General features: G+C 55.8%; 1 protein-coding gene across 2 annotated transcripts in view; it reads left to right on the forward strand.

Annotated features, from left to right (window-relative positions):
- The window catches only part of RXRA (retinoid X receptor alpha), an 89,938-nt gene extending 68,535 nt beyond the window's left edge, over positions 1-21,403 (forward strand). For both annotated transcript variants that reach the window (XM_061476885.1, XM_061476886.1), the window contains exons 5-10: positions 6,908-7,077; positions 11,650-11,779; positions 14,942-15,074; positions 15,997-16,088; positions 17,669-17,774; positions 20,809-21,403. In XM_061476885.1, coding sequence (XP_061332869.1) covers positions 6,908-7,077; positions 11,650-11,779; positions 14,942-15,074; positions 15,997-16,088; positions 17,669-17,774; positions 20,809-20,956 — 779 coding nt within the window. In that variant the 3' untranslated portion in view covers positions 20,957-21,403. The remainder of the gene's footprint in view (positions 1-6,907; positions 7,078-11,649; positions 11,780-14,941; positions 15,075-15,996; positions 16,089-17,668; positions 17,775-20,808) is intronic.
- The last annotated feature ends 724 nt before the right edge of the window (positions 21,404-22,127 follow it).

Raw genomic sequence — 22,127 nt, forward strand, 5'->3', positions numbered from 1 at the left:
CCTGCCTGGTGGTGAGCAGACCTGCAGAGTGATGCTGGGAGGATGAGGGCTGAGGGGTGCATACGCAAAACTTGTGCCAGAGGGGTGAAAGGAAAGGGCTTCTTGCATAGCCAAGAGGTTGATTTAAAGGAAGGAAGGAAGGATGGATGGAGGAGGGGTTGGTTCAGGGCTGTGAGGCTCAGCTTGAGGGGGTGAAAGTCTGCGGGAGCAGAAGGTTCCTTCTGCTGTGTACACCTCTTCTTGCTGCTCCCCATGCAGAGCATCTAAGATAGATCCTGGCACTGTGTTCACGGTGAATGAGCCTTCTGGACTCTGAGGGTTTGCAGCGGTAATAAACAAGCAACTGGGAACTTTTTCCTCTATGAATTACTGCCAGCTGTGTGAGGCTTTGGGGTTTGTTCTCTGTCTCCCACTAAATACCAGATAGCCAACAAAATTAAGATTACCATCAGGGATCTTGACTAAAGCAGGGATTATTACTGTGGGGGTGGCCGTTTGAATCCAGAAGCGTAACTCTGCTTGATCTGTTCCTCGTTGAGGTCTAAGGTGTCTGTGTATCAGCAGCATTGTAATTTGAAGGGAAAATGTGGACTCTGCCTTGGAGTTAGGGAGGCAGAGGTCTTGTGAAGAGGTGGGAGTGAGCACTGAGGGTCTGGGGATGAAGGCACTTGCATGCAGTGCCATTGGCGGGGGTTACTTCAGGGGTGAAGGGAGTCACTGGGGACTCCCCACCCCACAGGCTCGTGCTGCAGTGCATCACTGTCGTGTGATGAAGTCCTGGCCCCTCTGCTGCTGGCAGCGCCGCGGGATTGGGATCGGGATCGGGATTGCGCTGAGCAGGAAATACCAGTGAGGAGCCTTTCCCATGCTCCCGCCGGCCGCCCTTGGACTGCTTGCAGGGAGCGGAGTTGGGAACCAGCCCTGCTCCATCTCCTGCCTCTCCCTGCCCCGGTGCTGCCTCCGGACGTGAGCAGCTCGGCTTGAAGCCCATCTGCAGACCAGGCCATCCTGCCCTGGTTGGTGCTGCGGCTCGGGCTGAGTAACTCGCACCCAGCATCATTCCTAAATCCAGGCACAGATACTGTAATGGTGGGCTGGCTACAGCGCGGCTGCAGCTTGCCTCCGTCAGCTGCTGCGACATGATCCAGAGCTGTGCTCTGAGGATCCAGGACATCTGTCCGGTTGCTTGCCTGATCTCTCAAGACCTCATTAAACTTCACAGCCTGCGCTAATTCTTCCCCTGTGTTTGTGGGTTGGTTTTCCCCCTCTTGTCAGGCTGAGGGATTTAACCTAGAAGGGGATTGACTTGCAGCATCACAGGGAGTGACTCCAGGCTGCGGCTCAGAGCTGCTCTAATACATCACCAAGTCCAGAGGGTCCAAAGGTTCCCCCTGGTTTAACCTGGAGTGACTTGAGCTCAGCTCCTGCACCAGCACAGCAGCCCCTGAGCTGTTCCTGATCCCCTGCCCTGGCTGGGCATCCCCCTGCACCCCGGCGCTGGAGCCATCCCGGCCCCCACCACATCTCTGGGGACCAACAGGAGAGCAGCCTGGGGAGAAAGGGCAGGAATTCAGGTCTCCAACCCTCTGTCCGAGTGAATGTAAAAGCAGGCAAGTGGCTGTGCCCTGGTGAAGGGGCAGAGGTCAGGAACACAGCTATTTTTAGTAATAATTTCGGAATGGAAAATGTCTTTCAGCTTAATGAGCTTGTTTCTTATATCCTTTTAAAGTGCTGTCTTTAAACCAGCTGGTTAAATGATGCTGGGCTTGTTCTTTGTTTTTAAGGGTACTCTTGGGTTGAGGGAAGGGTTTGGTTTGTGGTTTTCTCTCGTTGTTTTAGCAATGCTGCTGTTTGCTTCAGCTTCACAGGGTCTGGCTTGGAGAGTGGAGTGAGCATTTAATTGAAAATGTTGGAGAAAACACCACTGGTTTCTTGTGTCTCAGCTTTTGAGGTTGTTTGTAGCAGCAGAAAGAGGAAACGCTGGATTGGTTTCCTTGGCTGGATAGCATTTCCAACATGAGCAGGTACCTTGGGCATAAGCGCTTCAAGATGCTGGTGATGCCCAGCAAAGATGTAGCTTCATAAAAGGCAGCAGAGCCAAATAAATCCTACCAGTAGTGAAACAGAAATCCCCAAAACTCTCCAGCCAGCACCCACCTGCAGGCTCAGGAAACACTGAGCAGGTTTGGGGCTTGGAGACCACCAGAGCCCTAGTGATGCTGGGGCATGTGCCCAAAATGCATCCAGTTGGAGTGGTCTGGAAAGCATCGTTATCCCTGTTTGCTCTGGGGACTCTACATTTGCTGGGAAATGGCAAGGAGCAAAAGGGATGAAAGCAGGAGAAGATCAGAGTGTGCTAAGAAGAATGGGAGAACCAAGGCCAGAAAGTGCATCTTCTGTTCATCCCCAAGGACCGAGCTGAGCATTGGTGCTGGGCTCCCCTTGCCCAGGGGCTCCAGATGCTGGGCCTGTCCCCCAGAGAAAACCCCATTCAGTCCAATTTTGGTGGGAGTGAATTATCCTTCTCCATGGAAAGAAGCAAGCCCCAAGCCAGTCATCACGCTATTGTTCCTGGATGGATGGATGGATTTTCATCTCGGAAACAAACACATGTCTGTATTAATAGTAAGTGGTAATGAGGAGCCGTCAGTGCCTCCATGTCTCTCCCAGCAAACAAACAAGCCTGGGATGCTGCTACCCACGGAGGGTCGTGGTGAAAATCCTGTCCCTTTGGGCCTCTTTCTGCTCTTCTTAACATTCCTCTGGCACAAAAGCCGGTGCTGAGCATGGCCGGGCAGTGGCCGGTGTGGGGAACCCGCTGCCACTGCCCATGTGGCATCTGTGACCGCGTGTTAAAGACAGCAAGCACTTGACAGGGTTTAACACCTGATTAGTGGGCAGGTGGCAGAATCGGGTTTCTCTGCAGGAGCCCAGGCCTAGGAAAGAACTTTTGCTGTAGGACTGGGATTATGGGAGCTCACAGCACAGGGACTCAGCAATGGTCATCATAGTGCTCGTGATGCAGTGGCACGAGCTGGGGATGCTGCGGTGGTTTCTCAGCATCTCCAAGCCCTCTCCAGAGCCTCAGGAGCAGCTTGGTCTTCTCCAGCAGCTGAAACATTCATTACTTGAGTCCACCACTGGCACTGGTTGGTTTGGTCACCTTGTTTAGCAAAGGCAAGGAGCCCAGCATGGATGGGCACACCAGCAGAGGATGGGTCTGGCCTTTTGCACATCAGCCCTTGGACGTGGGCAGCTGGGGCTCATCTGCAGTCCATGGGATGAGGTGATTTGGTTCTTAAAGAGAGAAGTGGTCGTGACACATGGGGCTTCGTCTCTTGCTGTGCCATGGCCTGGGGAAGTGCAGATGGGCTGGGAAGCTCGAGATGAAAAATGACAGCAACCAGCCTGAGGCAAGCACAGGCCAAATCAAGCAGAATGACACTCTTCATCAGGTGCCATGGAAAACAGGCTTCTGTCCTTGGCTCGGCTGAGGCATAGCTGGAGGAGGTGGGGCTGCCTCGTGAAGCTCTTGGACTACAAAAGCTTTTTTTCTCCTCAAGTGGATTGCGAGGTCTGGATGCTTGCCTTGCGTTAAGAAAATGAGACCAGAAACCCTTGCAGCCACATGAATCTCCTTGAAGACAATTAAAAGCATTGGCACAGCCACAAGCACAGGAGAGCACGCGGAAGCTCATCCCTGAAAGCACAGAGTGAGGAAGAAGGACCAACAGCCTGGGGTGGCTTTGCCCCTCAGGAGGGTATTTTTGGGTTGCAGCAAGCCATGGGCCTGGCTCACCTCCGGCACTGGAGGTGAACAGACACACATCCAATGCTGTGCCTCTTTCCTGACCAGAAAAAGTCTTGGAACAGCATCGTCCTGAGAGTGGATCTTGTCTGACTCCTGCAGCCCGAGCAGCGAGGTGGGAGGACAAGGACACAGGCTCCCCTCCGTGGCTTCCTGCCTCCAGCCCGCACAAGCCCCATGGTTTATCCCTACAAGCCCATCTGCTGAGGCGGTAACTGAGTGTGATGGGACACAGGAGGGTCACGCCGGTCTTGCAGGGCTCTTGCCAGCCCGTCCCTCCTGTTGTGTGGCACTGGGGATGTGTTCTCCAGCCCTTTACCTCGTTATCACCATCCTACTGCTGTGAGAGCAAGAGAGCCCCCTGAGGTTTGGAAGGGTCCTCGTAGGTCACGCTGTCAGGTGCCTTGTTATCACAGGCACGGAAGTAAATCCTCTTCCCGAGATCCTCTTGAACATCCTCTGGATGTCTCCTTGCCCACCGAGCCAAGCACAAGGGCACATTCACAGCGGGATGTGGATGAGGAGCAAGAGATGGGAGCTGGCAGCACTGCCATGCTGTGCCCTGTCCTTGCTAACCCTCGAGGGATCCACATGAGACAGGAGGGAGAAGCACCCTGTATAATATACAGAGAATATACAGTGATTGTGCCACAAGGGAGAATTGGGGTTGGAGGAGCCAATCACAGCTGGAGTATTCTCTTCAGCCTGGGAGTTTACAGCTTCCATGAATGGAAGAGAAAGATCCAGCAGAAGCATCAAGAACCAAGTGAGATAATGATCATTGTTTCTAAACTTTACTGTGTTACAGGGATGGAGCACCATCCATCCCGGCGCACAGGACCCCTGGGAAGCCGAGAAGAACCAGGTATTCCCATTTCAGTATTACCAGACGAGCTGCTGTGCAGCTGCCACGTTTGTAGTTCTCTTTTTTTAAAGATAGATAAAATAACTAAAGCACAAACCAGCTCCCAAACCAAAGCCACGGGAAAAATGTATTTGTCAGCTCCACCATAGTTCATTTGACCAGTCCCCAGTGGGAGCGGGGAGCGGACTCCAGGGATAAGGTTTGAGGTGTTTGTGGTGAGGGCTCTCCTCACTGCTGATGTTCCTTCACACAGACATCCCCTACGGCATGATTGAAAGAAAAATAAAGCTGATTTGCTTTGCATACCTACTCCTTTCCTTCCCCCTCCCCTCCTGCTGTTTTTCTCTCCATGTCCAGAGCCACAGTCCCCATTCTCTTCTGAAATGGTGATGTGTCCCTCAGCATCTCCACCAAGGAGCACCAGCTCAGGGCCTCAGCAGGGAAATACTGATTGCAATAAATTGCAGACATCTACCACTGGCTATGACTGCAAATCCCTGCGGCTTCTGGGATGTGTTGAGCTTTGTCACCCATGGGCCAATCTGAAATGAGGGGTTAGAGACACGAGATCTGAAATGAATTCAACCTCTGGATGCTGCAGAGGGACTTTGGGATTGCCACACCTGGAGGGATGAGGTGACTGGAAGATGACCATCAGAGGGGAGTTCATGTGTGCACCGGCGACTGCACCCCAGGGCTGGGCACAGAGCTGCTGCAGGAGCAAACCTGTTGCTCACATGAAGTGAAGCTGTTCCCTCTTCATCCTTGAGCTGCCTGAAGGGAGAGAAAATCACATCTATGACTGGTTCGGTACCTAGATGAGCCGCTGCCTCATGGGCATCCCTGAAAGCCCCATCCAGCAAGGATGTCCTGCATCGCATCCACACATCCCGGTGTCCAGCTCAGTCACTGGCAACTGAGCATGGGGATGTGTCTTTTGGACCAACACCACTTCCCAGTGGAGTGGTCCCAGCGGTGGAGGAGGTTGATCTCACGTGCTGCACTTTTATCCTTGAGCCCTGTTGTGGCTGTGATCAGGTCTTTGGCATTTAAGTCATTTTACAAAAGCCCATTTGTTGAGAGTCTGCATTCCTCTCAGGCTTTTCTGTTATTTAGTGGGTGTTTTATCTCTTCTACTGTGCCCAGAGGAGCTTTGGTGCATCTGTGCTGTTGAGGAAGGGTTGGCATTAAGCAAGAATCTCTAGCCTTTTGATGACTGAGAAAGCGGGGGGGCGGGAGGGGGGGTGTGTTAGAAGTTTAAGCAGGATTTTATGTTGGCCTCAAACAGTGAAGAGCAGGATCCAGCCAGATGGAGAAAAGCCACAACAGGAACCCGAGCTCACCTGGCTGGGGTAGACCAAGCAGGGACATTCCTGCCTGGAAGATTTGGGGCATGGGACGCGATGATTGAGGAGGAGATAGTTACCGATGGAACTGTTTGAATGAAGCTACTTCCCAGGTTTAGGGAAGCGTGTGCTGGCTTCAAAGGGACACCATTAATGAGAATTTTATTAGCATCTAATAAGTGTTTTTCATCTCTGCACTGCTCAGACATTTACTCACCACCATGTGACGTGCTCCTGGCTGGATTATTCCTACCACACAGGATTTGGGACAGGTGACTCCTGTCTGGTTCGAGTTGCCCAGAGGCAGGATGATGGTTTGCATGGGGCTCCTGCCGCAGTCCCTGCTCCAGCTCCTGTCCCACGGTACCACTGTCCTGCCGGTGGCACCCCTGCTGTTAACATCACTGCTGGACCAGGGAGCTAGATGCATGACATGCCCTCCATGGAAGTTCAGCACTGACAAGCTCAGAAGGTGGCTGAACTGACTTAGCTTTAAACTGACCCATTTCTCTTTTCTTTAGGATTCCCTTATGTTGTCACCTCACCCATCCATTTCCCTCTCCCGCGGTGACTTGCTTTGCTTTTCATCATTTGTCTTCAACCTTTTTGCTTCCAGGACCTCTCCCTCCACACAATGGGAAGTTTCCAGGTCTGAGCAGGAGCCTCTCTTTCCTGCACACCCCTTCGGACTATCCAAGTCCGAGACCCACTGACCACGCTGGAGGGAAGGTCGGGTGGGTGTCTGTGCGATCCCGCAGGTCTGAGGATGCTTTGGGTTTTACGGGGAAGTAACTCCTGTAGCTCCATGGAGCGCCATTGCCCAGCTCAGCCCTGGCACCGTGGCCGGGAGCCCTGCACTGACGCTGTCCCTTCTCTGTCCCCTTCCAGCTGTCCAGGAGGAGCGGCAGCGGGGCAAGGACCGCAATGAGAACGAGGTGGAGTCGACAAGCAGCGCCAACGAGGACATGCCCGTGGAGAAGATCTTGGAGGCTGAGCTGGCGGTGGAGCCAAAGACAGAGACGTACATCGAAGCTAACATGGGCTTGACACCGAGCTCGGTGAGGCACCGCTCCCCTTGGCCCCAAGGGAGGGAAGGGATGGCTTGTGGGGCATCAGGGTGAATGGCACGAGTACAGCAGCCTAGGTGAAAGCAAAGCCCCTGCCCCTGCACAGGCCCCAGCAATGGGACTTTCCTTCTCAAGAGAAGATTCTATATTAGTCAAGAGCCCCATGTGCTATAGGGCAGGGAGACCCTTGGTGATCGGGAGCTCAGAGTCCAGTCGAGCCAGCAAGCAGACCTGAGTGGCTGAAGTGCAGGGAGATAAGAGCTGTGAAAGCCGGCTGTGACTTCTCAGATGCAGAGTTACAGAGCTGCAGGACTCCGAGAAGGGAAAAGCTGCAGGAGGTGGTTGAGGAGTTTGCTTTCAAGTGGTCCCCTTTAGAAGCTTGCACTATAACTGGGCCTGCTTGAAGCATCCAGGCTTTAACAGGGCTTTGTGCAAACAGGAGAGAAATGGGAAAAGAGTGAGCAGCTGCGATGAGGGAGATTCACCTGCTCCCTTTCCTAAGAGATTCCCATACCTGCAGGTTAAAGCCAGCCTGTGAAAAGCCTCCCTGCAAAGCAGCTGCCTCCAGATGTGAAAGCCAGCCTATCGCAGCCCTGTTTCTAGGATAAAGCCTATGCAAAGCCCTTGTAAGGAGCCCTGTCACAGAGAAGGTACTCGCTGCCCAGGCTGGTGCAGCCCTTGGGGAGCACAGGTAGAGCTGGGCTCTGTGAGCTAACCCCGAGCAGGGTCACGCACTGAAATACCCCTCTGCAGTTCCTACAGCTCTGCTTGGTGTCTCTGGGGTTGGGATGATGAAATGCAGCTATTTCCAGCAAGTCTAGCAAGCAGTCTGCAGTATTTGCTGCTACAATAATACTTTATATGAGGCTTGGAGGATTGAGCCAGGAATACCTTCTCTGGCAGGGATTGACAGCAGATCCCAGTGTGTGGGAGTCCAAGCCTTGACTGCCTCAATGGGATGCTCTTTTTGGCTTTTACCTACAAGGATACTCTGTGGCTGGCTTGCTGGGTGAGGGCTTTCAGTGCATAAGGCTTCCTGCTATGGATGGAGATGATGTTCAGAAGCAGATCCAGGGCCATGGTACTCACCTGCATTTGGGAGCGATGCCCTGCAGCCGAGGGTCCCGTCACCATGGAGCTGCAAAGGGGCTTTTGAAGGGGGCAGCTCCACTGTGGTTAGCGAGGGGCTCTGATGCCATCAGGATTGAAAAGACTCGAGGAGAGCTGCAGCCAGCGTTGTGCTGCCTTGAACACAAACCCCAGAGAGCGAGCTGAAATAAATGGCTTCATCTGGCACTGCGTCTCCTCAGCCTCTTGTAGCAAATTGAAAGCTGGTTCCTGCATAATTCAACACGCATTACTGTGAACAAGGATGTGTGCTGCATCTAAATAGGAGCGGGAGGCTGGCTGAAATGCCCTGTTATTGTCAGGCAGCTTCTGTCGATGAGGTGACATGTGTAGCAGGTTCAGCAGATGTATGAGGTCAGCAGCTCGCAGTGACGAGGCCACTGCATGAGGTGAAAGAAGACAGAGGAGCTGCCTGCTCCCAGCCCTCCCCTGGGAGCCCCTGCGAGGGAAAGGCAGCCGGACAGACAGGGGCAAACCTCGAGCCGTTTCCTGTGAGCCGGGAGCCCTGGGTCCTTTTATCTGTGCCCCTGCACCTCGGTCTGTCTGCACTGAGGCTGCCGGAGCTGCAGAGCTCCAGCACTTGCGGGGATGTTCCCACCGGGCTGTGCGCAGGAGGTGCTGCCGGAGCAATCATCTCCTCTCACAGATGCTCTTGTGTCACTTTGTCACCTCCTGGTGCCCTGGCTGCTCCCAGAGCAGAGATCCCAGCACCGGGCCCTCTGCTTGGCCAGGCTGGTGCTGGCACCAGCTCCTTCCACCCCAGTGCGGGGCTTCAGCACAGAGCTCAGGGCTGGTCAGAGCGGGGGCCAGGGGCTCTGCAGCCCAGGAGCTGATCCAGCAGCCCAGATATCCAAGCACACTGCTGATGAAGGCTGCTGCTCTGAGGCTGAGCATGGGACCAGGGAGGGGACCTCTATCCCAACACCATGATTGACAGCAGGGAGGATGGGGTACATTCATAGTTTGAATAGATGAAGTTTTGGGAATGGGGAGTGCAGTGGGTTGTGATCCTTGTGAGTGGCAGGACACTGAGCCAGGCAGAAAGGAGCTAAGACAGACGGATCTGGTGGTGCAAATTGCTCTCTTTCTGCCTCAGGTGGTGGGAGGGTACCCGGTGTTTAGGTGACCATCAGTCACTGAAACACTCACTCCAAGTAGCTGCACCTGTGAACCCCTGATAAAAGCTCTTCAGCTGCTGCAAAGAGCTGATGATGGTTGGGCTGCTGGCCCTGGTGAAGGGGTGGACCCTCAGGTAGGGTCCTGTGAGCCATGGATGAGCAGGGCTGCAGGATTCCTCCACCCTGTGTGACCCCCGTCCCTGGAGAGCCGGTCTCACCCTCAGCAGGTACCTGTCCTGGGCAGCACTGGGGGTGTGAGGATGGGTTCCCCCTGTTCCAGCATTAAGCACCACCTCTGATGGGCTCCTGCCACCGAACGGCAAAGCCTGTAACTGAGAGCTCTTATCCCCATCAGCTCTTAATTGGCCTTTGAACGTTTGGTTTCAAGTCCCCCTTTTCTGGAAGATGTCTCCAAGCTCCGGTTTTCCAGCGGGATCAGGTGCCCGCGTGTCCTTTCATCCGGTCACACTCCGGCTCCGTGCCCTTGCTATTTACTGCAGGAGGGATTTGCGGGGGTGCGCGGGGAGGGTTTCCAGCGCCGCGGTGCCGATCCCTGCCGGAGCCAGGCAGGGCCCTCCCGGCGCTGCCACTTTCAGCTGCCTCTCCGCTGCCGTGATTAAGCTCTTCCAGGAAGCACCGAGGTGGTTCCAGGAGCTGCCAGCCGAGGTGTAATTAAAGGCTGGGCCCCTCGCTGGGGCTTGGCAGGGGCACGGAGGCTGGGTACAGCTTGTGCTGCCCGCAGAGCAGGGATGAGCAGCCTGCCTGCTGCGAGCCCTAGGGACAGGGACGCCCTGCGGGAGGCAGCCCCTGATCAAAGCTTTGGCAAAAGCATCCCACTTCCCTGAAATCACCCTTTCATGGGGCGTGCAGGCTCTTGCTGCTCCATAGTCAGGTTCTGCTGGAGCCTGGGGTCTCCATAATTCATGTCCCCCTCCCATGGGAGCCAGGACACTGGGTTCTCCACCTGGCTGCTGATTAAGCTTAGATGAGTTGAGGTCAGTCATGTTCCTGTAGCCTGGACACGGGCGTCCCTTTCTTCACCCTTCCTGCAGGTGCCTCTGAATGCTTACGTTCCCTGTTTCCAGTGAAACCCTTAAGGCTACAAAGCTCTTACTTGCACCCACTTGAAGGTTTTCCTGTTGTCCAGTGGCAACCCCACCTCGTCTCCCTCTCCTGTAGAAAAGCCCAGTCCCTGCTCACATCCCCTTCCCAGGGAGTACCCAGCTCCCCCAAGTGACACCCCCTGCCCTTGTGCCCCTCGGGGAGCTGCTGGAGCCGGGCGGAGCAGGAGGGATGATCCCAGTAGCGATGCTCCTGGGCTGCTCTGCTGAACCCGAGCCGGTCCCCATCCATCTCTGCCCGGAACAGGTGAAGAGGCTCCTCAGCTGCCAGACCCTGGGTATTTTAAGCCTGGCGAATGGGAGACGTTGGCCACTGAGGCCTGGGGTTTGTGTTTGCTTCCAGGGAACAGCGGAGGGGCTGGGATGGGAGTCAGCAGCGTGGTCTGCCCAGCCTGGGGGGGGTTCCTGGGGCGCAGCCAGCTCCGGGTGAGGAACAGCCTCATCCCAGTGGAACCACGGCTCGCAGGAGCGAGAGGTTACCCCGGTGTTTGTGTCTGCTCTGCCTCCAAAATCACACCCTTCCCCTGTGATCCAGGGGTGAAGTAAACACTGCTGCTCTGCTTGGGAAACTGCTCTTTTAAGGACATGGGAGAAAAATACTCGTACAATCAAAGCTGCTAGGTATCAGCAGGGATTACAGCGGGACGTGTGGAGGGGCTCATACATCCCTGTCCAGAGAGGTAAACCCTATATACACACTCGTACTAGTGAGGTCTGTCTTGGCCAGGCTTAGACAGGCTCTTCCAGTTCCTAATCATGAGCCCACTTGAGCTGTTAGCAGTTCCTTTAAACAGGGATTTGGTGTGTTTAGGCTGACTGTCCTCCTTGAGAGCAGATGGGTTTTGTTACAGGGTAATATTTCAAAGGAGAGGGGTTTTCTCTGTTTTTCTGCAATGCCCCCCCTCCCCATGCTGGTTTATGGAGCAGGAGATGCTGGCTCAGGGAGCCTGCCCTTCCCCAGGCTGGAGCTCACTTGGTCTGTCAGTCATCAGTCATTGTGATGGATGTTGGGTCTCTGCACTCCTGGTTCTGGTGGAGAAGCCAAGTCACCTCCTGATAACATTCACTTCTGGGGTGCTGCCAACCTCAGGTCCTTCCCTGCAGCAGGGAGGCAGCAAACCCCTTCGACTGCTCCTCCAGCCTCTCTTCTCCTTGCTCTGCCCCCTCCCAACTTTTCCATCTCCTTTCCTTGGCAGCCCAATGACCCGGTGACAAACATATGCCAGGCAGCAGACAAACAGCTCTTCACCCTGGTGGAGTGGGCCAAGAGGATCCCCCACTTCTCGGAGCTGCCCCTGGATGACCAGGTCATCTTGCTCAGAGCAGGTGAGTGGGAAGCATCCCCCTGGGGCTCTGGGATGCAGGAATGCCGCATCTCACCAGTGATGGGATCACACTTAGATTTAGGTCCCAGCCACTTGAAAGCCATTAGTGATTCTGAGTAATAGGCTCTGATAATTCAGTTGCTAAATAGGATTCTAAAAGCCCTAAGGGACGTGTTGCTGAATGGGATCCAGAATGTTGCACAGCTGCCAATCAGCTGAAGAGTGGCCTGGCTTCATCAGGGATGGGTGAGGAGCTCGGGATGTGCACGGGGTGGTTAAACCAGGGCAGCCACACGCTGCCTTCCTCCCAGGCTGGGCTTGGAAGACCGAGTGTGCTCGGGGTCTCCGTGAGATCTCATCAGACCAGAATGTTTGATCATAATTAAAAGCAGAAGGGGGGAGGGAGGCATCGCCTCTCCCACCCACCACGATGAAAATGCAGTTCCCTGGGTTTATTTGGAATTCCCTTGTGCTGCAGGGGTCTGCAGGAGCAGGGCTTTGGGAGGTGAAAAGCAGTTCACTGAAGAAAGGGGTCTTCTCCCACCGAGTAAATGCAGGCTCCTGCTGCTGGCAGGTTGTACACACGGACCAGGGAGGGCAGGAAACCAAGAGCAGAGCTCAATGAGGCTGTGTTTTAGGCATGAAGCTCCTTGCAAAGCTCCAGTCAGCAGATAAGTCATTAAAACAGCTTTGGCTTGGTGCTCCCTTAAAGAGGAAGAAAAGAGGATGGATGAAGCTGCTTCCATGGGGCAGGAGGAGAGGGGGCTGCAGACCCCATCCCAGGTCTCGTGGTGGCTCTGAGCTGGAATGGCTCCGATGGGCTCCCTGCTCCAGGCATTGCTGCCGGGGCCTCAGATGACCCCCCCAGGTAACCAGGGCCTCCATCTATTATTGAATGGGGCGAGTGGCCTGCGGAGAGCAGCTGCCCATGAAATATTGAAGTATTAAATGTAGCTGAGAGCATCGTGAGGCTCAGCTCCAGCGTCCCTGGAGGCAGAGCTAAGCAGAGTGCGAGTGTGCATGGGCCAGCAGCAGCTTTCCTCTCATCCTGAATCATTCAAGAATCTTCCCTCTCTGAGCTTTCTGGAGAAGGGAACCAGCTTCTGAAGCCTCTTTTCGCTGGGTTTTCTTGTTTCCAAGCTTGCTGTGGCTGAGACAGGAATAACCTGATGTTTTCTCTGCACTGAGGCCAGGCTGGCAAAGGATGCTGAGCACATCTGCAGCTGCAGTTCATTTTATAGGGCTGGTGAGGAAACTTGGGAGTGGGATGGATTCACACAATGGTCACTGCGCTGCCAGGTGCCTTTCCTGCTCCAGAGGAGCCAGAGCATCCACAGAGGCTGCAGCCACCTTGTTTGATGAGAGTCAGAGGAATCTGCTCTGCTTCTCCAGAGCTTGTCCTGAAATGCAAAACCCTTTGGGTAGATTTGTTTGGTTCCTAACTCGGATGTGCTGCCTGTGGTTATCCCTGATTTTTCCTGCTTGCCTCTATCCTGTCAGCTCTTTGGGGATGTTCTGGTGAAAGCACTGGGTAGAAATAGGTTCCCCATTCCAGCTGAAACATTCCAGCTCTAAATGGGAATAATTCAGCTGAAGGATGCTGATTAATCCAGTGCTCTGTAGCTGGAATAAACCCAGCACAGATGCTGGCAGCTCCCTGCAGCCTCACTGCTTCCATGTATCCTTGGCAAGCAGGAGGCTGGATTCGGCACCACTGGGGCTGTGAGGAGCTGCGGCGGGAGGGTGATCGTTGGTGGCTGAGAGTCAGGGCAGAGCTGAGAGAGCTGGTGCCACGGAGGGATGCTGTGATGCAGGGATGTTGTGCTCCAGGGACATGAACCAGCCCTGGGTCCTGTTGGTTGGAGTTGCTGTGGGTCTGGTGGGCAGCCCCACAGCCCCTTTCTGTGGGGCTGGCTCTGGGAGGTGCTCTCTGCAGCCCGGGTGCAGCCCCACGTCCCCTCCTCTGTCCCATTGGGTTCCACAGTGTTGCAATCCCTCTGCAGGCGCCAGGCCTCGCCCAGCATCGCCAAGTAAATGTTCCCGTGACTGGGGTGGAAACATCCTGTGGCCACTTAGGAAAGAGTGAACTTTATTCCTTGTCAGCATTCCTCACGGCACAGCCCATCTCTGCCGCAGTAGGTAAATACAGCACGTGGGGACCTTGTGCTTAGTCCAGGCAGTGAGAGAAGACGTTGCTGTGGCAGGAGAGGAGGCGAAGGATGTTGTTGTATTGCTTCTTCAACATGGGAAAGAAAACGCAATCCGATGTCCTGATGTTTCTGGACCCCAGAGCACCTTCAGGCCACGTGCTGCGTGTTGCAGAAGATCCCTCTTGTCCCACTGAAGATGGGTGAAAGCCACCAAAATTTCCAGCCTTCAAACTTTGCAGCATTTCTTTTGTTAAGGGTTTGCTTCAGGCATTCTTGAACTCGGGTGGGAATGAAGAGGTGTTAAATTAGGCAGAGAGCTGGATGGTGGGGAGGGAGGTCACGTCTCCCTTCCCTTCCCCATTTGTAACAAGCTCCAACGGCTCCCATGGTGTCTGGGCTCAAAGGATGTGTTTTCCCATCCAGTACCATGTCCAGTAACTAATGAGACAAAAGCTGATTTCCAAGCAACTAGGGCAAGCTGTTAGTGGAGCAGTTTGTGAACGTAGGACATCCCTGTACAGTAGCAGGAGGGAGGAGAGGTGATCCCTGCCCGTATCTATATGGCAGAAGCAACAAACCTGCAGTCAGAGTTTTCATGGTCCGGATTTAATGGACCCTGAACCTGTGTGCCCGAGATGGCCTGACAGTGAGCCCAGTAGCCACACAAAGTGTTAACAGGGCTTGAACTGCTCAGAGAATGCAGGGTGGAGGGGAATTCGGGGCTCACAGTGAGAGGAGCAGGGCAGAGCTGTTTGCTCTGGTGCCTGCGAGGTTTATAGAGGAAGCTGCTTCCCTTATTAGCCATGTATTTTTAGTGCATTTGTGCCTTAATGGTTTTTTCCTGCCCTGACATCCAAGAAAGGGGTGGCTTCCACTCCCTTCCCATCTCCATCCAGCAAAGGCAGCTCTTGAGCAGTTTCCTTCTAGCGCCAGGGAGGTGACATTGCCGGTTCCCAATCCCACCGGGCACCCCATGGCTCTAACCCACAGCCTTGCTTGTTTTCTCCTCCCAGGGTGGAATGAGCTCCTCATCGCCTCCTTCTCCCACCGCTCCATAGCCGTGAAAGACGGGATCCTGCTTGCCACCGGGCTGCACGTGCACCGGAACAGCGCGCACAGCGCCGGCGTCGGGGCCATCTTTGATAGGTGGGCAGAGGGCCGGGCGCCGGGCAGGCACCTTCCCGGGCATTCCCATCCCCAGGCCAGGCTGCTCCGATCCCTGCGTTGCAGCCTGCTTGAGGGGTCGGACGGGGATGAGCTGTGTCCATCCCATAGTGTACATGGACGCACCGTGTCGTGGTCCTTGCCTGCGGAAACCAACAGCCCGAAATAGGCAGGGAGAAGGCTGCCCAGTGCAAATCAAAGCCCCTTTCATGGGGTCCAGATGCCTTCTACTGTTACGAGAAGGCCACTCCTTGAGTTCTTTTCATCTTTAATTGGAGCAAGATGCGACTTTATTCTCACAGTGAGAAAGCACCAAACGCGCCCGCAGGTTCCGCATGCGTATCCCGAGGGCTCTTTAATCTCGGCTGTGGGAAAAGGGCTCTAAAGCCAGGCTGCCGGGGACCGCCTTCGTGCCTTTGCTTGGTCAGGAAGTTGGTTTTCAGAGCTGGTGACATCGTTTGTTTGCTGTGAGGTCACCAGTGCAGGACCATGACTTCACTGCAGGATCCAACAGGAAAATCTGGCCAATCCATGGAAAATATTTCATGACCGGCACCTGCAGCAAGAGCAAAGGGAGCAATAAATATTCCCGCAGAGGAAATTGCTTTTAGATACCTGTTGGGGTCTTTATTATGATTGCTTATTTTCAGGCAGCTCTGAGGTGCCGGAGTCTCGGTGAACGTTGAACCTGCTTTTATGGTCCCTGATGTGTCTCACAGGAGCTATTGATGTCCCTAATGAGCTGGGTTTGATCCAGGAGGACAGCGAGGGCATCTCTTGGGCTGGTCTAAGCGAGCGCTGTCCCCTGGCCTCACTGCCCGTGCCCCAGGGGCACGCTGGCTCTCACCTGGCTGTTTCCATTCCATTCCAATGCTAATGCCTGTGGTTTCTGTGTCCTTTGCAGAGTACTGACAGAACTCGTGTCAAAAATGCGAGACATGCAGATGGACAAGACAGAGCTAGGCTGCCTGCGAGCCATTGTCCTCTTCAACCCCGGTACATGCGTTACCTTCTCTTCAATCCTGGCTGATGCTGCATCCTTTTGGCTCCCTTTCGTACCTGTAAAGCTCCATTGCAAATAACTAAGGGTACCCAACTCCCAAGGGCAGGGCAAGAAGGATGCAAGTTGAATTAAGAGCTGCACGTGCATTTGCCACCTTACAAGCACATCCCTTGGAGGCCAGGGATGGATCTGGGTCCATGCCCTGTGTTGCTCTCCAGGCCTCCCTTCCCAAGGGATGTTCTCCCCTTGCAGAAGGCAGCTCAGTTTCATGATCCAGAATACTCCCTATGCAGGGCTCAGCCTTGGCTGGGACCCGGCTGTGATCATCCAAGGGGATGGTGAATGCTGTTGTTGGAGCCGAGCTCTCTGCTGAGCTTGAGGGGCTTTGGCTCGATCCACATCACACTCTGCCCATTTTCAGATTTACAGCGGTTCTGTGAAAACAAAGTTCTGGTGCTTCAGGGAATTGTCCCTGAATAGGAGCAAAACTGAATGTAGATATCCTTTAGGAGAAAAGTGTGGATTAGAGCGAGGTCGGAGCATGAGCATTATTGTCCTCTTTCCCAGCCTTGTCATCCAAGGGCTTTTATTAACTGTGTTTCTGGAAAAGCCCTCTGAAGACCTGGAGAGGGTGAAAGCCGTGAAACGTGCTCATAAAACGCACCAGAACTTGAGTTTCTGTCTGCAGTTTGCTTCGGTTTACACACTCCAGGAGCCATCGCTGCTGCTCTCCTCCCCCTGACCCTTGGCAAGGAGAACGTTCAGTGCCAGGGCTCATCCCTGCTGTTGTGGGGAGCAAAGCTGCCAGCCCGCAGATGCCTGCGCAGCTCTCCTGGGGTCTCTGTGTTTTAGAGAGGGTCAGCCCAGAGCAAAAGCAGACAGCAACCAAGGGCAGACCTCCACGTGCGGCCCCCCTTCCCTGCCTGCCTGCCCTGGCAGGAGTGTGGGCTGTGCCCCAGCATGGCTCCTGCTGTGTCCTTTCCCACCGGCACCAGGCCAGGCCCTGCCCCAGGTTTGGTGCTGATTCTGGGTTGTTTTTCTGCTTGGCTTTTTTTTCTCATCCCCCCCTCCCTGTAATCAGCAGTAATTTATTGTCTGTAATTCGGGATTAGCCGTATATGGTAAAAGAAGGGGAATCTGGAGAGGTTCCCATGGCACGTGTGCTCAGGGATATCAATGGCTTGATTGTCCCTTTCACCCTACTAAAGCCAGCCTCTGGGGACCTGCTGAGCAGAGACTCTTCATTCAGCCCTGCCACAGTGCTCTGGAGGGAGAAATCCCACAAGGACAGGGCTTAATCCCTTCAGATGAGGGTCTGTGACCACTGGAATGAGCCAGAATGGTTGGGGTCAGGGTGTAAGGTGGGGTAAAACAGAGCTGTAGTCACAGTGCAAACCTGTCAGGGCTTGGATGCTCCCGGAGAGGTGCTGGGTAGAGCCATAAATACCTGGGGTTGGGACCCTGTGTCCGCACCGTGCCCTGCTCTGGTGGTGCCGGGAGGGGTGGAGGGAGCACAGGGGGTTCCCTGCCTGCCTGCAAGGTTTTGGCTGATGGTCCTTCCATTGCCTTTCAGACTCGAAAGGCCTCTCCAACCCGTCCGAGGTGGAGGCGTTACGGGAGAAGGTGTACGCGTCGCTGGAGGCTTACTGCAAACACAAGTACCCCGACCAGCCTGGGAGGTGAGTTACTGCGGTGCAAAGGGGGCTGCAGCCCAAGGCAGGCTCTGAGAGCCATCCACAGGGTCACTGCACCTCCATGTGGGTGCTGGGTCCCTCTGATCAGGGTCACTGCACCTCCATGTGGGTGCTGGGTCCCTCTGATCAGGGTCACTGCACCTCCATGTGGGTGCTGGGTCCCTCTGATCAGGGTCACTGCACCTCCATGTGGGTGCTGGGTCCCTCCAGTCAGGGTCACTGCACCTCCATGTGGGTGCTGGGTCCCTCCAGTCAGGGTCACTGCACCTCCATGTGGGTGCTGGGTCCCTCTGATCAGGGTCACTGCACCTCCATGTGGGTGCTGGGTCCCTCCAGTCAGGGTCACTGCACCTCCATGTGGGTGCTGGGTCCCTCCGATCAGGGTCACTGCACCTGCATGTGGGTGCTGGGTCCCTCTGGTCAGGGCTCTCTGTTCCCAGGTCTCCTGGGAGTGAGCATTTCTCTGCAGGGAAACCTCTCATTTCTCCCTGCTTCAGCTGTGAAGGTCCTTGGGCAGTGCCCTGTGAGTGCAGAGGGGTCTATTGCAGCACATGCAGCCGGGATGGGGTCGGTGCTGAGCCCTGGGAGCCCCCGCAGCAGGGGGAAGGGCATCATTTCCCTTTTGGCAACCCCGGAGCACAAACCACAGTGAAAATCAGACGCACATGGAGTTAATTTTCGGTGGCAGATGAGCATCATTGCTGGGAAGTGAAAGCCTCAATTGATGCTCTTTTCTCCTCTCCCCGCCTCCCCCAATCCAGCTGGGAATGGGAGGGGGAATTAGGAATGCTTTCCTGGACTGCTCTGGAGCTGAGTGGGCGCATTTTCCCAGTTACAGCCTGAAGCTGGCAACTGCCAGTTAAGTTTCTGACAGTCGCTTGAGAACCCAGGCAGAGCGCTGGAAACTGCTGCTTGTGCGTGTTGCTGCCGAGGCGGGAATACCGGGAAAAACAACACACACAACTGGGATTCGCATCTCACCTGGGTGGCTCAGTGGAGGAAAGGATGCTCTTCCAGCAGTGGATGCCGTGGGCACATCACGCCATCAGAAGGGATATCGGTCTTATTTTCTGCCCTGTTTGGGTACCAGTGTGCTGGTGGATGATAGCGAGGGTTGTTGAGGGGCTTTCTGGATGCTCCTGGCTGGCTTGTGGCAGGGAGTTAGGATGTGTTTGACGTGGTGAGGGATGAGCATGGAGCAGGGGCCGTTACCTCTCCTCTCCAGGGTCTGTGTGCACCTCAGGCCAGCTCCCCTTCCAAGAGCGTTATTAAATTGCTGTTCCTAAACAAATCCAGACCCGGGCTTGGCTGCTGTGGTGGTGCAGAGGAGCTCTGCTCCCCGTGGGGCTCAGTGCGCTCAGCCAGCCCTACCTGGCCCCGGGAGAGCTGCCTGGGGAATCGTGGCCAGCAGCAATCCTGCATTGGTTCCCTGCTGGGGTGAGCTCCGGCGCTGCTGAGCCGTGCTGCCCTCGCACGCTGCTGCTCGGTGCTGCAGCCTGGGAGGGGGCTGGCACGGGGACAGCCTGCTCCTCATCCACCAGCCCTGTGCGTGACAGCAGAGCCGCTGAGCCGCGGCTCAAAGGCAGGTCCTCGGGGCTCTGCCTCAGTGGTCAGGGGTGTGTGAGGCGGTATTTCAGGTCTGGTACCCGCACCGGAGGCTCTGGAGTTTGATCTCTCACTGGCTTTGAAAGACCTTGGTCTGGGGACTTCCTTGTGTGAGCCTCAGCACCCTTCTCTGGTGACCTGAAAGGCTTTTGCGTGCTTAGGGCTGTCCTGAGAGCTGCGGCTGGGCACTGCTGACCTTAGCTCCGTCTCTTCTGCGGTGCGGGGCGATGGTGCAATGAGCCCAGGTGCCTCGGGAGGGTTAACTCGTGGGCTGGGAGTCCAGGGTTGCACAAGAGCTGAAGGAAGCTCTCGGGAGCTCTCTCCATCCTCCTGGTCTCACGGCACGATGCGATCCCCATCTGGGGCTGGAAACAAGTTCTTCCTGTGCTTGAGCAAACACCTGGTGGGGCGAGTGTGGGTGTCCTGCGCCTCTCTGCGGGCAGTGCTTGGCTCCCACTGCTTCAGGTGCCCTTTGGTGTGGGGCTGCAGCCTGGTCCTGGCCATGGAGAGCCGGTGAGCACCGTGTAGACAGCACAAGGGAACCTCTCTGCAGCAGGGAGATGGAGTCATTCCAAGGAACAGCCCAGCCGTGCCCCCCTGCGCCATGGGCAAGGCTTGGGGTGATGCCTGGCAGCTGCAGGGAATGGGGCTGTTCCTCCCCTCGGGCTGCAGCCCTGGCAGGGTGTGCTGCGGGCCGGTTATCTCACAGTTAACCGCGTCCCAGGGCTGGAGCCATCATCTGGTTTGGTTTAAAGCGAAACTTCCTGAATGGGATGGTAGGGCTGAGCTGTTTTTCCTGGCGCCGCTCCCACCGTTCTCGCCAGCTCAGCAAAAAAAATGGGGAGAGAGAAGCATGCACGCATGGAATAACTCCGTGTGTGTGTGTGTGTGTGTGTGTGTGCTGGAGAGCCCCTTCTCCCTGCGCTGCCTCAGCCTTTGCTGATGTTCAAGCCCTGGCTGTGCAGCACTAAAACCAAACACATGCTCCTGGCCATTAAAAAGCCTTTTTCCATGTTGAGAGCACTCGCACGAGGGCTGCGTGCAGGCAGGGTGCAGGCAGGCGATGTGGGACCCCATGGGCATCTCAGGGTGCTCACTGAGTGGTCATACCCATGCATGATGATGCACGAAGCCAGCAGTGCTCCCCAGCCCAGGGATGGCCTTTTGTTTCTTACTGGACTCTTGCAGCTCAGCTCTCAGCACGTTGTCAGTGTCCACTGTGGGGACCTGCTCTTCAAGGCTGGGGACATAACTCATGATTCCTCTGGGTGTAGCTCCATGGCTTTGGTGAGAGAAGAGGCTGCACCTGACCCCCAGCCCTGCTGAGCAGGAGCCCCCAGGGAAGCTCTGTGGGGCAGGGCAGGAGCAGGGGTGTGGATGGGATGTGTGACCAGGTCATTCCTCTTGCCCCCAGGTTCGCCAAGCTCCTGCTGCGTCTCCCAGCCCTCCGGTCCATCGGCCTCAAATGCCTGGAGCACCTCTTCTTCTTCAAGCTAATAGGCGACACGCCGATCGACACCTTCTTGATGGAAATGCTGGAAGCACCTCACCAAATGACTTAGAGAACTGCTGCCGGGTCAGTCCCTCGCCCGGCCGGGGTCCCATGGGCCCCTTCCTCTGCTCCCCTTGCCCAGCCCATCCTCGCCTCCTCCCCCCGGCGCTGGAGGCACCGTCTGAGCCGGGGACCCCCCCGCCGCCGTCCTTGCCTCCTGGTCGCCTTCACCCTGCTCCATTTGCTGTCACTGCTGCGTCTCCAGACCTGCTCGCTGGTTCCCTGCGCTATGTGTGGACAAGTGGGAGTGGACAGAGCCTGTCACCCGCCGCCGCGGCTCACACCCTGCCCCGGCAGCTCCGGATCGGGGTGAGCATCACCCCCCGGGCGGGCTGGGGACATGGGGACACCCCGCCCCGGGCAGCGAGGGGAGCGGTTGGACTCGCCGGGTGGTGCTGGCTCTGTTCGGAGGATGGAGCTTTTGACAAAGAGAAGAAAAAATTGAGAAAAAAAAGAATTCAATTTTTGGTCTGTACCTGGTGGCAGCAGTGTCGGGGGTTCCTTCACTGCCCCACGTGAGTCACCCAGGGCTGCACAGAGCCTTCTCCTTCCAGGTGGGAGCAGAGGATTTGGGATTGAGCTGGATGCCTCCCCAGTAACACGGTGACTCCCTCTCACCCACCCTGCAGAGGGTCCCATGGGCACCAGCACCTGAAAAACCCCCTTTTGCCATCCCCAGGACAGCCGGGCATCACTGCCCTTCCCAAAGATGCCTCTGCTGGTGTGGAGCTGCCCCGTGGACATGAGCTGGCTGCAGCACGTGCTTTAAGGCTGCCAGGGACTTGGCATCAGCCTTCCCCAGCTCACAGGGTCTTGCTGGACCCCAGCCCTCAGCAGCGCATCCAGCAACCGGCACCCGGCACAGCCCTGCTCCTGAGGCTGGGTCCAGCCTGTCCTGCTGGAACCATGCTTGATTTCATGGGCTGTTGCATTGGAGCAGCAGGAGCTGGTGTCAGCAACGGCTCCTCCTTGGACTTTGGGTCCTGACCTGGTCTCGTGAGGTTTGAGGGGCATTTCCAGCTGTTGGGGTTGGCTCAGAGGAACACCCTGAGCCCTGGCTTCCACCAGCCCTCCCCTTGCACAGGGGTTCCAGCTCACGCAGGAGCCTGCTCCTGTTGATTCAGCAGCTCTGTAAAACACTGCAAACAGCAGTTAGTGGGAGTGCTGGTAACTGTGGCTGT

This window comes from Pezoporus flaviventris, unplaced genomic scaffold (genome assembly GCF_033815535.1).
Source record: "Pezoporus flaviventris isolate CSIRO_AGI_PZ_B2104156 unplaced genomic scaffold, CSIRO_AGI_Pfla_v1 ptg000097l, whole genome shotgun sequence".
NCBI lineage: Eukaryota > Metazoa > Chordata > Aves > Psittaciformes > Psittacidae > Pezoporus > Pezoporus flaviventris.